This window comes from Rhipicephalus sanguineus, chromosome 10 (genome assembly GCF_013339695.2).
Source record: "Rhipicephalus sanguineus isolate Rsan-2018 chromosome 10, BIME_Rsan_1.4, whole genome shotgun sequence".
NCBI classification, from domain to species: domain Eukaryota; kingdom Metazoa; phylum Arthropoda; class Arachnida; order Ixodida; family Ixodidae; genus Rhipicephalus; species Rhipicephalus sanguineus.
Genome location: NC_051185.1, coordinates 148,280,338 through 148,293,704, shown reverse-complemented (window position 1 = coordinate 148,293,704; position 13,367 = coordinate 148,280,338). Strand labels below are relative to the sequence as shown.

General features: G+C 44.0%; 1 protein-coding gene across 1 annotated transcript in view; it reads right to left on the bottom strand.

Moving 5' to 3' along the window:
• Nucleotides 1-340: 340 nt before the first annotated feature.
• The window catches only part of LOC125760322 (sodium-dependent acetylcholine transporter-like), a 31,002-nt gene continuing 17,975 nt past the window's right edge, over nt 341-13,367 (bottom strand). The window contains exons 6-8 of the mRNA XM_049420218.1: nt 8,537-8,649; nt 4,382-4,510; nt 341-532 (exon numbers count right to left, since the gene is read on the bottom strand). Of these exons, the coding sequence (XP_049276175.1) occupies nt 341-532; nt 4,382-4,510; nt 8,537-8,649 (434 nt within the window). The remainder of the gene's footprint in view (nt 533-4,381; nt 4,511-8,536; nt 8,650-13,367) is intronic.

Genomic DNA, 13,367 nt, shown 5'->3' with positions numbered 1-13,367 from the left:
CGTTCTGCTCTTTGTAACAGTGAAGCGTAACTGAATTTGTGTCCGAAGCAGTACAGACAGCATTGCCCCGCCGCAGTGTCCTAGTGGCTATGGTACTCGACTGCTGACCCGAAGGAGGCGGGACCAAGTCCCGACGGCGGCGGCCGCATTTCGATGAAGGCGAAATGCTAGAGGCCCGCGCGCTTAGATTTAGGCGCGTTTAAAGAGCCCCCGTTTGCGAGATTTCTGGGTGCCCTCTACTACATTGTCCCTCGTAGTCATATCGTGGTTTCTGGACGTAAAACTCCAACAATTATTATTAGTAGTACAGAGAGCATGATTCATTTCGTTCGTTTTGTTGTCAGATGACGTTGCCACACGCCGTGCCTTTGAGCATTCCCATGGCCAAGATCCGGCAGCCTCCGGCCAACAAATGCCGGCGAGAGCGCTTACCGTAGACCCGGGTGACGACCAGCACTTCAGCCAGGTTAACGAGCAAGTAGAGCGTTCCCTTGAAGTGGACGTCCAGCAGGTCGACAAGGTAGGGCCCAACCTGAGGAAGAGTAGAGGGTCGATTCCACGAAAGATCGAAAAAGGGTGTATGTTTGATGTTTCCGATTTTCCTGATAATTTTGTATGTTGTGCACATATGATTGCACAGCACGAAATCGCAGTTCGTTTTCAAATAATTTTTTTCAACACAGCAAAATTCGACAAGTGTCGCCGGTGACGACGACCATTTTACGAAGAATGCGTTTCGTAACTTCGGAACCATGCTGGCAGCCACTGAAGCTATATATTACAAATATCTTTCTTTTTGGCGGAAAGTAGAAGTACAGAGGGAATAGCTCTTATCATTTCATGGAATTCTGAGTAAATTATTGTTTTTAAAAATTCACGAAAAACGCTGCGTTTTGAAAATCAGTCAAATTTGGGACGCTATGGCTACTTCTGGTGAACATCTTAGCGTGTTCATATGTGCAGTATGAATAGGCCTTTAGTGAATATGAACCTCTGCATTTGTATTTCTCTAATAATTTTTCAAGTAGTAAATTTTCATGCTCGAACACGAAAAAGAGGAAAGTGCTCCTCCATTCAAAAATCTATAATAAAAAACCCAATCTTAATTTTGTTCAAAGTCCCCCAAATGTTCTCAAGGACGGCAGAAGGATATTATGAAAAAACATGGTGCATCATTTTTATTAGAACAAAAGCAGAAAATGTCAAACATTGTGTTTCCAGAGCGGGTGGCCACTGCGTAAAGAACATCTCTAGTAACAAGAAAATACAGTAACACGTCTTTTTTCTTCTCTGAGCTTCCCTAAACAGCAGTAATGATCTATTGTTGGAAAGTGGGAACTGTTTCGTAAAGAAAAAAAAAGATCGTTCCAATTCAATGCTTTGCGACACCACTTACATTCCTCGTCGACGGGCAGCACGGACATTTTCATTCCTCTGGATAATTTTTTTTTTTTTTAGTAAATGCGCTTATCTAAAGTAACGAAGCTAAACGCGAAATATGTGTAGCTGAGTCGATCATGCATTGTAAGAATATGAGAAATCGCAAATGGCGGCAGTGGTGACGGCGAGTACCGCAGTGCAACCTAAGCACAGCAGCCACACATTGTTTGCCAGGCTTTGTCGCTATGCACGAGAAAAAGCTGGGTGTCGATTGCGTTGGTTACACGATACATTTTCACCGCTCGTCGCTCTACCCCCCCCCCCCCCGGTCTCTGGATCCGCACCGTGCGGATCGTGTGGCCGCGCTACAAGCACTCGTGTAAACGGAGTAGCATGCGTTAGGCGGACAGGTGCAAAGGGCGGCGCGATGGACGCCCGCCTGAGCAGACGACAGCAACGAGTACGGCTGTGCCAGTCAGCCAAACACCACCTGAGATAAAAGTTAAGCATCCAAATTGTGCTTCACTTTGATGCGATCACTACCTACGCTCTGAAGGTGGCTATGTGTAGGCGTTATAGCCATGGCCGAGATTTTGTACGGACTGCCTCATGGTGCACAAAAAGAAAATTCCGCTGCAGCAGAATTTTCGTTAAGTAGAAGATATCGGATCGAGACTCTTTTGCGGAGGGTCATGAAGCAGGATGCGCGCTCAATTCAAGAGGGAAACCAGATCTGCCAGCACTCCTTCAAGAGAAAGAAGGATATGCAAAACAAAGCAGATGCAATGCAAACAAAACGTGTTTTGTCCGTGGCCAGAACTGCTGCCACCAATCTTCACGTAATCGATTCTTTTAAACTCTGCATTGATCACATAAGGTTTGACAACGTACACATTTGGGCCAACAAAAACCACACCTCTTGGCGACCGCTCTCCAGAAATTCATTTCCATTCATGAAGAGACCTTAACTTTTATACCAGTCTCTCAATTCTGGCACAGCACATCATCATAAGAGACGCATGGAGGGAATGCGTTCTTTAGCACTCAAGATATGAATTATACTCAACTGAAATAGATGAAAGAAAAGGAGGCTACAACTGAAAGTACATACTGTGGACTGAGGCATGTCTAACACTGGCGTGAAGTCGCAAAACCACGCGAATGCATTAATTGGAACGGTATTCTTCTTTACAAAACAGTTCCCAATTTCCGACCATAGATAATTACTGTTGTTTAGCGAAGCTCAGAAAAGAAAACAGACGTGTTACTGTATTTTCTTGTTACTAGAGATGTCCTTTGCGCAGTAGCCACCACGCTCTGGAAACACAATGTTTGACATTTTCTGCTTTTGTTGTAATAAAAATGATGCAACATATTTTTCATAATATCATTCTGCAGTCCTTTGAGAACATTTGGGGGACTTGAACAAAATTGAGATTGGGTTTTTTTTTATTATAGATTTTTGAATGGAGGAGCACTTTTCTCTTTTTGGTGTTTCGAGCATGAAAATTTACTACTTTAAAAATTATTAGAGAAATACAAATGCAGAGGTTCATTATTCACATAAAGGCCTATTCATACTGCAAATATGAACGAGGGTAAGATGTTCACAGAAGTAGCCATAGCGTCCCAAATTTGACTGATTTTCAAAAACGCAGCGTATTTCGTGAATTTTTAAAAATACATAATTTACTCAGAATTCCATGAAATGATAAGAGCTATTTCCTCTTTACTTCTACTTCCGCCAAAAAGAAAGATATTTGTAATATATAGCTTCAGTGGCTGCCATCATGATTGCGAATTTACGAAACGCACTCTTCGTAAAATGGTCGTCGTCAACCGGCGACACTTGTCGAATTTTCCTGTGTTGAAAAAAATTTTTATCTGAAAACGAACTGCGATTTCGTGCTGTGCAGTCATATGTGCACAACATACAAAATTATCAGGAAAATCGGAAACATCAAATATACACCCTTTTTCTATCTTTCGTGGAATCGACCAGAGTGCACTCTTCGTAAACGCAACCTAACTATCTGTCTTCCTGGACTGTGCCTGGCCATTCCGATTCATTCCACAGTGTTGAATTACCTCCGACAAAAAAAGTACAATACTGTATCGTGGCGAAATTTATAGAAGACTTAAAGAACAAGCGTTTGTGGCGTGCTCAGGGTCCTCCATTAGGGTGAGTCAAGTTTGGCTGCAGCACACTGCTCGAAAGGAAACGCGCTCTACAGCGGGTGCGAATGTGAAAATGAAGCGACGGCACGCTTCTCACAAAGGCCTACCATTGGTGTCCGGCTTTGCGGGGTTTGAATGCAACATCAGGTGTCCTTGATGGCCATTATTGTCGAAACACGTGCGTAGCCATGACCCCCGCGCATTTAAAAAAAATTACTTGAAAGGTCCCACTAAGTATAGGTATAGGGCAAAATTGGCACCCCCGTACAGATAATTGGGGGGGGGGGGGCAGCCCCCCTTGCGCACGCCTATGATACTAGATACTGTAAAAACTGTGTCACACAGCATGGGCTTCTACTCCGAGAAATCGCATATAGGATGCCTTTATCGGCAAAGGACATCGAGTTCACGATACGCTTTACGGGCGAGGTGTTCGTCATTGCCTGTGCGGTATGCGACTGGCTGCGGCATTACAGCTGCCGCGATGGAATATCACCCACGTCAGTCGTCGGCACGGGAGAGATGTGGCGCCAGGCATCAGCATGGGATACAGCCAAGTTGAATGCTGCCACGACGGCCCAATACATATTGAACAACTTCTATTTCTCAACGTCACTACAAAGATGCAAGTACTACAATGTAACTGTGAATGCACGTTTCACGTTCACGTTATAGCAGTTCTTATGAAAGGGGTGTAAACGAATATTTTAATTCCTTTTCCGTCCAAAGTTTTCCCTCTCCGATCAGGGGTCATACCTACCCGGTCGTACTTCAAAACACAGCGTGATAGCAGTGAACCATCCACCGCGTTGTGCACCCTTACCCCGGAGCAGAGTGGCAGGCTGAGTGCGTAGACGAACAGGCAGAGCGCTGCCTTGGCCAACACAGTCCGCTCAGCGAACGCCGGGAAATCGAAGACGAGGACCTCCATCACTACTTCCTGCATTATCACCTGCACAGAACATAAAGGAAACACTGGGTGAATGGTCCGATAAAGCGCTAACATTATCTCGGTGTGCGGCCGGTTACACATAATGCGAGACATCTCCTAAAGGTCCCCTAACCTAGCACTGACAATGCAAAATACTAGTGTGGTATTCTGTATTCTCGCCGCGCTTTGTCACGCCAACAAGGTGAGTTACGTGACGTCGTTAGGGTACCAGTTTTGAATTGTTGCAAACACGAGAGATACCGATTGCGATTTGCATACTACCGAGCTTTGCCTTGCAGCACTCACCCGTTATACCATACCATGTCGCTTGCCTGCCATGTACAATAAACTCACTTCACCTCTAATTTTACGCTGCGTTAGCGGATAGCAGCGCGGAGCCAAGAAGCGGAAGTAGGCGCAACGCTCAGTGCTGACATTGTTCGCGTGTCTTCCAAAGAAATAAACAACGAGGAAGGCATAGTAGAGAAAGAATCGAAAGAAAGCCCGCTGTCCACCGTGACTGGTGTGGGGCCCTTTCACACAGAGCATAATTATAACACGCACGGTCCCTCTCTATCTATACAAGTGAATTTACCTTTCAGTAAGCCTGTGCACACAATGTATTTGTTAGTGTGGTCACGCAACTTTCTAGAGCGGCTCACCAATATAATTACCTGCAATCCTTATTGTTTTGGCTGTGTTAATAACGCAGGTAACTTGCCAAATCACGCCTTATTTAAAGCCCACTAATCTACTTTTTAAACCCCTTTAACTAATGCAGACACTATAGGCAAATACAATACATGGTTGGTGGTTTGGCCGATTTGGTATTCCGTGGCATTTCTTCGAATTCCTGGGTTCAGGAGTCAAAGGTCGACTAAACTTCTCATGAATTCAATGTCACTTCCTCTTATACTAAATTATTCCACAGATTTTGGTGCCGCTTGCAGCTAGACAGAGTCCATTTATACGCCTATACAAACATAAACATGTAACGGCATGAATTAATTCGCAGGCACTATGCGTTGATTGTCATCAGCAGCAGGAATCAATTTAACACTAATATGGAGACTCAAGGCGCATTTCTTGCGTCGCTGTCGGCATTGCCGTTATGTTCGGTATAAAGTGCAAATTGATAACATTGTCCAGCGCGTCGTATGCTCGTAAGTGCAAGAGTACGAGCGCGGCCAAAGATCGCGGCTATAGCACACATGAAACGCGCCGGCCATCTCCTTCGCGCCAAACGTTCATGGCTGCTTTCCTTCGACAGGAAATGCGTACTTTGACCCGCCAGGCGTGGTCGCCCGTGCCATATCATTACAGGGGATCAGCTCATACTTTTGCACGTGTTGTGTTATCGTCGCAAAGCCTGCGTTGAAACCGCAGACTGTACGAAGGGAAGGAAAGGTCGCTCCGTTCGCTGCAGCTGGCGCGTTTCCTTACTCCAGCCTTTCCCTTGCGTTACGCCAGGTCTCACGCTAAAGGAGTAGATGCTAGCCTAACTTCGTGTAACGTTACAACTCGTTGCTATTGCATTCATCGCCTCGGCCTTGACGTGAAATTGTGATCTTTTTTTATCTGCGCTGCAGGATGAGGGCCTCTTGCATTTATCTCCAGTGCACCCAGTCCTGCGCAAGCTGACTACGTTTGAGGCCTGCCAAATTTTCGGGTTTTATCACCCCACATGACTTTTCCGCCGCCCTCGGCGGCGCTTCCCATCGAGTGACATCCGATCCCTCGCTCCAAGCGGCCACCGATTGGCTATCTTTCCCACGCATTAGATGGTCGGTCTGGCCAGTTCCGTTTTTTAACGACTAGAATATGCGCCACCCCTGTTTTCTCTCTAATTCCCACTGCTCTCCTCTTGCACCTGAATTTCACGTTCAATATTTTCTGTTCCGTTGCACGCTGCAAAGCCAAAGTACTGAAGTTTTCTTGTTATCCCCCTCCCCAGTTTCTACCCCGTGTGTTATTCCCAGCACAAGGCAATTATTGCACACTTTTAAGTTTTAAATACAGCGACAAACTATTGATAACCATTCGCAAACGCCTGTAGTATGCTCTTCACACTATTTTTACTGTTTTTAGATTTCCTTTGCATCATGACTAGGGTTCCCTGTTATTAAATACATAATGTACAGATTGTAAGGGTTATTTGATCGTCTTCAGTTGTTATTTTTTGTCGAGACTGCTCAGCATTACCTTTGTCTTCGGCATATACTATACGTTCAACCCTGGTTTTCAACTTTTCAACTGCGAAATTTCCCGGCAGAGTTTTTGTTGCATATTATGACAATTGATGCACTTAACGGCCTTTAATTTTTACAGTGGTGCATTCCTTCTCTCGTTCGTCTTTGAGCGTAGTCTGGCGTCCAAGCGGAGCTCATCCGCAGTCGAAGCGGCACTCATGTAATGTGAGCTCCCGCAGCATCGAGCGGCCGCTGCTGCGAGTTTGTCAAGCGGCTGATCGCAATACAAAGCTTGCTGAACCATGACACCTGGCTGCGCATTTGTTGCTCTGGAGCTGCTGATTTGTGATTATGTCACGTACAAGTATTTTAACAACTTATATCCGAGTTTCAGCAAATAACGAACGACGTGGCCGCTAGGCTGGCTTGGTCACATTTGACGCACTATAACATGTTAGCAACCAAAATATTGCAACTTTTTCTATGCAGAATGGTAGATGACGTCCTTGACTTCAATCAGAGCGATTTTTAAAAAAAAATTAAAAATGGCGTTTTTGAGAACACTATTTTCAAAGTTCGGCGTTTTTGGTAAATCACTTACATTTCAGCCCAATTATCGAGTGAAGCGGAGTGTGATGAAACCACGCAAATTATTTTTGAAAAGAGCGAAAGTATTAAAGTTAATATGTACCAATTTTTATTATCCTGACATTAACTTGCTTACAGCAATAAATTCCTGAAATACAGGTATTTTGTGCGATTCTCCAAGTTCGGGATTTTTTTCTTCAAAAGTACTTCAACAAGCAAGGGAAACAATAGGCTCATAAGATTGTATTTCATTTCTTTCTTGAGTGGAATAAATATTGTGGCCAAGAAGTGCACCGTTTTTTCCCTAGGCGCGCTCAAAATTCAGAAATCGCGAAATTGGCGGAAAAGTGTTTTTTGCGGTCAAAATTTGTATATTTTTTTTCAGGCGAACGAAATTTTTTTTCGCGAAACTAACTTCGAAACCATTGTTCTGGGTGTAATGCTTAGACCTACAGTAAGTTTCATCAAAATCGGGAATGGTGACTGGGACCTCGTGTTCGATCTTATCTGGACACACTCTTCAGCGGACTTTTAGATAAGCTTTTGTCTTTTTTTATTTTATTTTTCTTCTCACTTGATGTGTGCGCAAGCGCGCCTGTGGTGTACTAAGCTTTATAACACAATAAAACCAGTTGGTAGTGAGCGCTTGTGTAGTCGTTTCGTCGTATTGTGTCCCGTCCGTTTGCGCTCAATCTATTACAGAACGAACCAATAACGCGCCCAACAAAGTATTTTATTAAATGGGTGAATTACTTTAACCAATGGGTGGCGTCCATCCTAGATTCAACCATGGATCTTCAGATAGTGCTTGACACGTACGCATGTGCCGCTTACGTGGTGGAATATGTAAATAAGGCCAACCGAGCTATGCCCAATTTGAACCGGGCAGTGCAAGAAATTGTCAAAGAGAAAGGGCGACATGTATTACGCGCAGGCACTGAGACATCTGGGTGTGAAGATACTCAATGCGATTACATAGTGGTACTCAACTGTACATACGTGCATGTCTCTCCCAAATTGTTTGTCTCAACTTTTCGCAAAATCAAAACACCTAAACCGCCATACGCTCAGAATACGCATTAGGCAGTATCGTAATCGTCGGTGAAAATTTTTGCCCACGCGTTTTTCTGCACCACGGAGACGAAACCGTTGTGAGGAAAAGGTATACAGATTCACTGTGAAAAATTTCAAAGAATTTCAAAAAGTCCACGGCGAGTCAGAAGATGGTGGTACAGCGTGTTAAGGTGCGAGAAACGCTGAGCGTGCTCACCAGGTCGCAGATACCCGTGAGGAACATCAGGCTGAAGTAAAGCACGGAGAACGACCGCTCTGGTTCCAGGAAGAGGAGCGCCTGCACCACGGACACGAAGGGCGCTTCCTTGGCTGCAAATCGTGAAGGGCAGTTGCGCCGCTGAGTGCATTACGCCACCGCCGCATGAAAACCGCTCTCTTTATATGCGCATGCCAAGCGTGAATACGAAATGTCTAGCGGTAACGCGATGTACTTAGCGCGCCCCATGTGTAATCGACTGTTAATGGCATTTTTCTTGACAGCACTCGTCAGCAAACAATGGAAAATCGGCGGTTACACTGCTCACAAAAGCATGGAACGCACACACGCGTTCATTGCAGTCACAAAGCGGCTTCAGTCAGCTGCGCAAATCAGGTCTATACGAGAGACCCCAAGACCCCTCCTCCTCGGGGCTAAGAGGAAAATTGTGAATTATATCTTTACTGCAGTACCATGCAGTAATGTAGAGAAGCTAGCGCTGATGTGCCTTTTCTTTTTGCCAAAGGCACATTTCGTTAATACTTGTATAACATTTGCTGGCAGGCTAGTTGGTGATGCATAGTTCTTAAATAAAAAAAACAGCACAAACGAAACGAAACACAAGGAAGACACAGAACAGACTGCTGACTACAACTGACAGTTTATTCTTGGGTGAGCTTGCCTATTTATGAAAAACCATCAAAATCAGACAAGATATCTCCCAAAAAAAAACAGAACAAGAGAAAATATGAAGCCCTTACCACAAACACGTGCGCTCATTTCGTATGGCGCATTCAGAGGACTGTCGGCCAGCCGCGACCAGCGGTTGCATGCATGCGCGTTCAATAGTACCCCGGCTATCGGTGATGAATTATGATTATCTCTTGATGATGATGATGTCACGTCTCTCCTGAATCGAAGTTCTCACTACGCTTAGGCAAGACAGGTTGCGTGAACGAACATTTCCTTTAAGTGTGAAGGTGATAATAGGCATGAAATGATGCTTAGCGCAGCATAACAAAAGGACGAGAAGGGAGGACATAACACGTGCGCTACATGTTGTGTCCTCCGTTCTCGTCCTTGTGTTACGTTCCGCTAAGCAGCGTTTCATGTCTTACCAACACGGCCCAATTTATCCCCTTGTGATAATGATATCCCCTTGTGATAATATTTATAAATGGTGATGATCGTCCATTAACAAGTCCAAAGTAAACCAACTTACAGTTCATTCCAAACCAAAGTGTTAAATTAATGCTCAAATCTAATGCACAATACGAAGTATAGTTTTCGCGCGTCTTTTGCGACCTTAACAAGCAATCGCTTCTCGTAGCGAGAATTGTGAATATTCGATATGATGACCGCTGTATATCTCCGTACGCATGATTTGACCATAATACCTATGACTAAAAGCATGCTGTAGTGCAATCTCGGTGTCTTCATATGTAGCGAGCAGTGTGCATAGAACGGCACACAAAATTAAGATGACATCCGAAACTCGTGTCTTTTCATCAGAAGCGCCTTCTGGTGTTTACTACTCGCAGAGCCGACTCGAAAAATTAACTGCTTTCGCGAGTGGTACGCCTAGAACAAATGTGAAAATCGCACTGAGACCCAGTGGCCATTTGGTCCTATCGGGAGCATATGCACATTTTGTTATTGGACTAGGCTTGCGTTTACACGAAAGATGCTCCACTCACTGACGAGATACACAGTTCGCCCGCTTGTTGTAGCTTCACTGAGCGCGATAAAAATGCACGCGTTTGCTGTCAGCAAACTCATGCGTGTAACATGAAGCAAAACTTGCTTTCTCTATGTGCACGTCGGTACTGACTGTACTGATGGTACGTACCGCATTCGGTTATCCACAGTTCCACGAATGAAGTTCCACACATTTCACCACCGTGGTCAATACAAGCACCAGAAAGGCCCTCAACTCAATTTAGATAAACACCGACCAAATAGTGCACTGATCGCTACAACCAGAACAAAAACTTCCGACATGATGGTTCCTCTGTCGCTTGAACATTGCACAATCGCGATCGAAATTTGTTTCGCGTGCGACGAGAATCGAATATCGTGCTACCGGGCGACGAAGATCGCTGTTGCATAGATGGAAAACAGCTTTGAGGTTTACGCGTGATCGCCAGCTCACCTATTTTGATCTGTTCTTCATGATCCCAGGTCGGGGAGAGCAGATTAAAATAGGTTAATTTTTACAATGTCCAAGATGTATGTGCAGAATACCATGGGTTCAGGACTCTTCCTTAAGGCACACCCGCTGATACTGTTGGTGACCACCAGCTGCTTCCGACATGCTAATTAAGATTAAATCGATTGCAGGAATAGGTATCAAAACTAATAATAGCATCTCTTTAACAACGTAACATGATTTATTATATCGAAATCGTTTGATTATAATCTATGAAAACGCCTAATGCATGCAGGTCGTGTCCAGAAGCATCTAACGTAAGTGTGGTTTTCTGGGCCAGTTGGTACATGATGACAATTGAAGGGTTCCAGCAAGTTTCAAACGCTAGTACAAGAACACAGGAAACGCACTTTTATAAACTTCAGTTGTAAGTCCAGCCTTTTCCTGTACGTTTCCTTTCTTCTTGCGCTCGCGTTTGCAACTTGCTGGAACCCTTCACTTGCCATCTAACAAAAACTGTTCCTGCTGTAAGAGAGCGTGTTCAGTTGTGCGACCTTTGGTAAACCAGAACTGCGCAGTGGTAGCATGGTGCTTATTAGGAAATAAACGATGCGTTTTAAGTGCCGAGCCCTTTAGGGTCCTGGGCTGTCCTATATGCTGTCGTATGCTGTCGCCGTTTGGCGTAACGTAGGCAAAACCACGTATAAAAATAGAAAAAAAGAGGAAACAAGCTAGAAATAGAAAGAGAGAGAGAAAGAAAAAAACGGGAAGAAAAATAGAAATAAAGACAAATAAAGAGAGAAAAAACGGGAAAAGAGAAAAAGAAAGAAAGAGAGGAGGGAAGAAAAAAGGCTGCCCAGTTCCGCACTTCCTTCAGGCTTGGCACCCTTAGTACGAAGCTGACTTAATTTTTGAATAACTTCTTCCAAATGTTGGGATATTTCGTGCAGTACAGAAATCGACCTGTAAATGTTAAGGGTATTCTTATCTCCTCCCTGGTACCCCACCTCTGCTTAGCAACTTTCAAGTTTTGTGAGACGGTTCCAGTTTAAAAGTAAGCTAAATATAAAGATGTGTTCTAATATCAGTGAGACGTTATGTGTTTTATCTGGATGTCACACGCGTGACCAGGTGCGCTGTCTTTCACAGGTGGGACACCATTATCAATTTCGCTGGCTCTTGTCAGCCCCAGAAACACGCTCTCAGAGGTATACTGTCAAATAAGTAAGCGGCGAAAGCTGGGTTATTCGCACGATTTGTTTGAGCAACAAAATAACCATTGAATACGTTTGCTAAATTATCCTTGCGGATAATGCCACCGTCTGCCACAGGCTCAGTGGTCCTGACGTCATCACGGTTAAGGCAAAAAAAATTATATAGTCGTGACTTCAGACCAAACTACGTCTGATTTAATCATTACGTCACTGTTGAAGTACTTTCTCTTCTAGTAAAGCACAGGATGTTAACTTCATTTTGTTAGACTTTGAAGCTTTTTAGCCTACCTTTGTTTTTACTTCTCATGTCCCTGATGCAACTTTTTGTAAACCAAGCTTTCTTAGCTCTGTGCGCATGGCTCTTTGGTTGGTACTGACAGCACTGCTGGCAAACGCTTTCACTTTTTCTAGGAAAGAATTTCAGGTCACTTCATGTTCTTCCTGACGAAATATGCCTGGCCAATTAGCTAACGATTTCTCATTAGAAATGCAGCCCATGTGTATTATTAATATCGTTAATAAGCACACGTTGGGACTGAGCACGAGGCACAGCATCACATGGGCATATCATTACTACTGAGTGCGCTGAGTACGACACAGACATTTTGTAGCTTCTATATTAGTAATGAGCACTTCAATTAATTATGGGTTATTTTTCTCAATGCGGGCCTGGATATTGATGACATTAGCAAAATCATTCGATTCGATAATTTCACTCAGTGCAAAACGACTGTTGGAACGATTTAACAAGATCGATATTGAAATCACAAGCAAGGACTAGCTTAGAACCGGCGTCGCTAACCCAACATAAGAGCGCATCTGAGAATTCCGTAAAATTTGGCCTACGGTACTACCGATAGGAGGGCGGTATAGAACTCCAATAACAGAACGGTTTGTTTGTACTTTGTAATCATTAGCGATGCGGTAGAACTGTTAAAACAAAAATACTTTATAGAATTATTGGCCATAAACAGCGTCTTAGTTCTTATTCTTTTGGGGCTATTTAAAAACCGGATCGCACATAGCAAGGTGATCTTAAAATTCTGTTTCATCCCGGTGCCAGGTATCAGTCATCATAAGAAAATCAGGCTTAGAAGAAAGAGTTCGAAAAAGGGCGACCACTTGATCGTCCTTACTACGTGCCAATTGTGCATTAAAATGAATGAAAGGTGCGCTATTCTTATACATGGAAAACAACGCACCCAATAAGTAGAGTGTCACGTAAACATTGTTTGTCCCTTTAGTTTTCGACAACCATCATTCGGTTTATGGCTAGGGACTATCCTCTAGTTTCATTTCATATGAGTTTTTATTTTAGACAACAACAAAAAATTCATATTTTTTCCCTTCGTGGACAGCGGTTGTGGAAACCTTGTCGCTCTGGTTGTCATGGGGTTAGGCGGTCATTTATCAGGGGTCAGGTGGCATTCAGCTTCGTTAGACCACCTGTCAGGCTTCATATGTCACA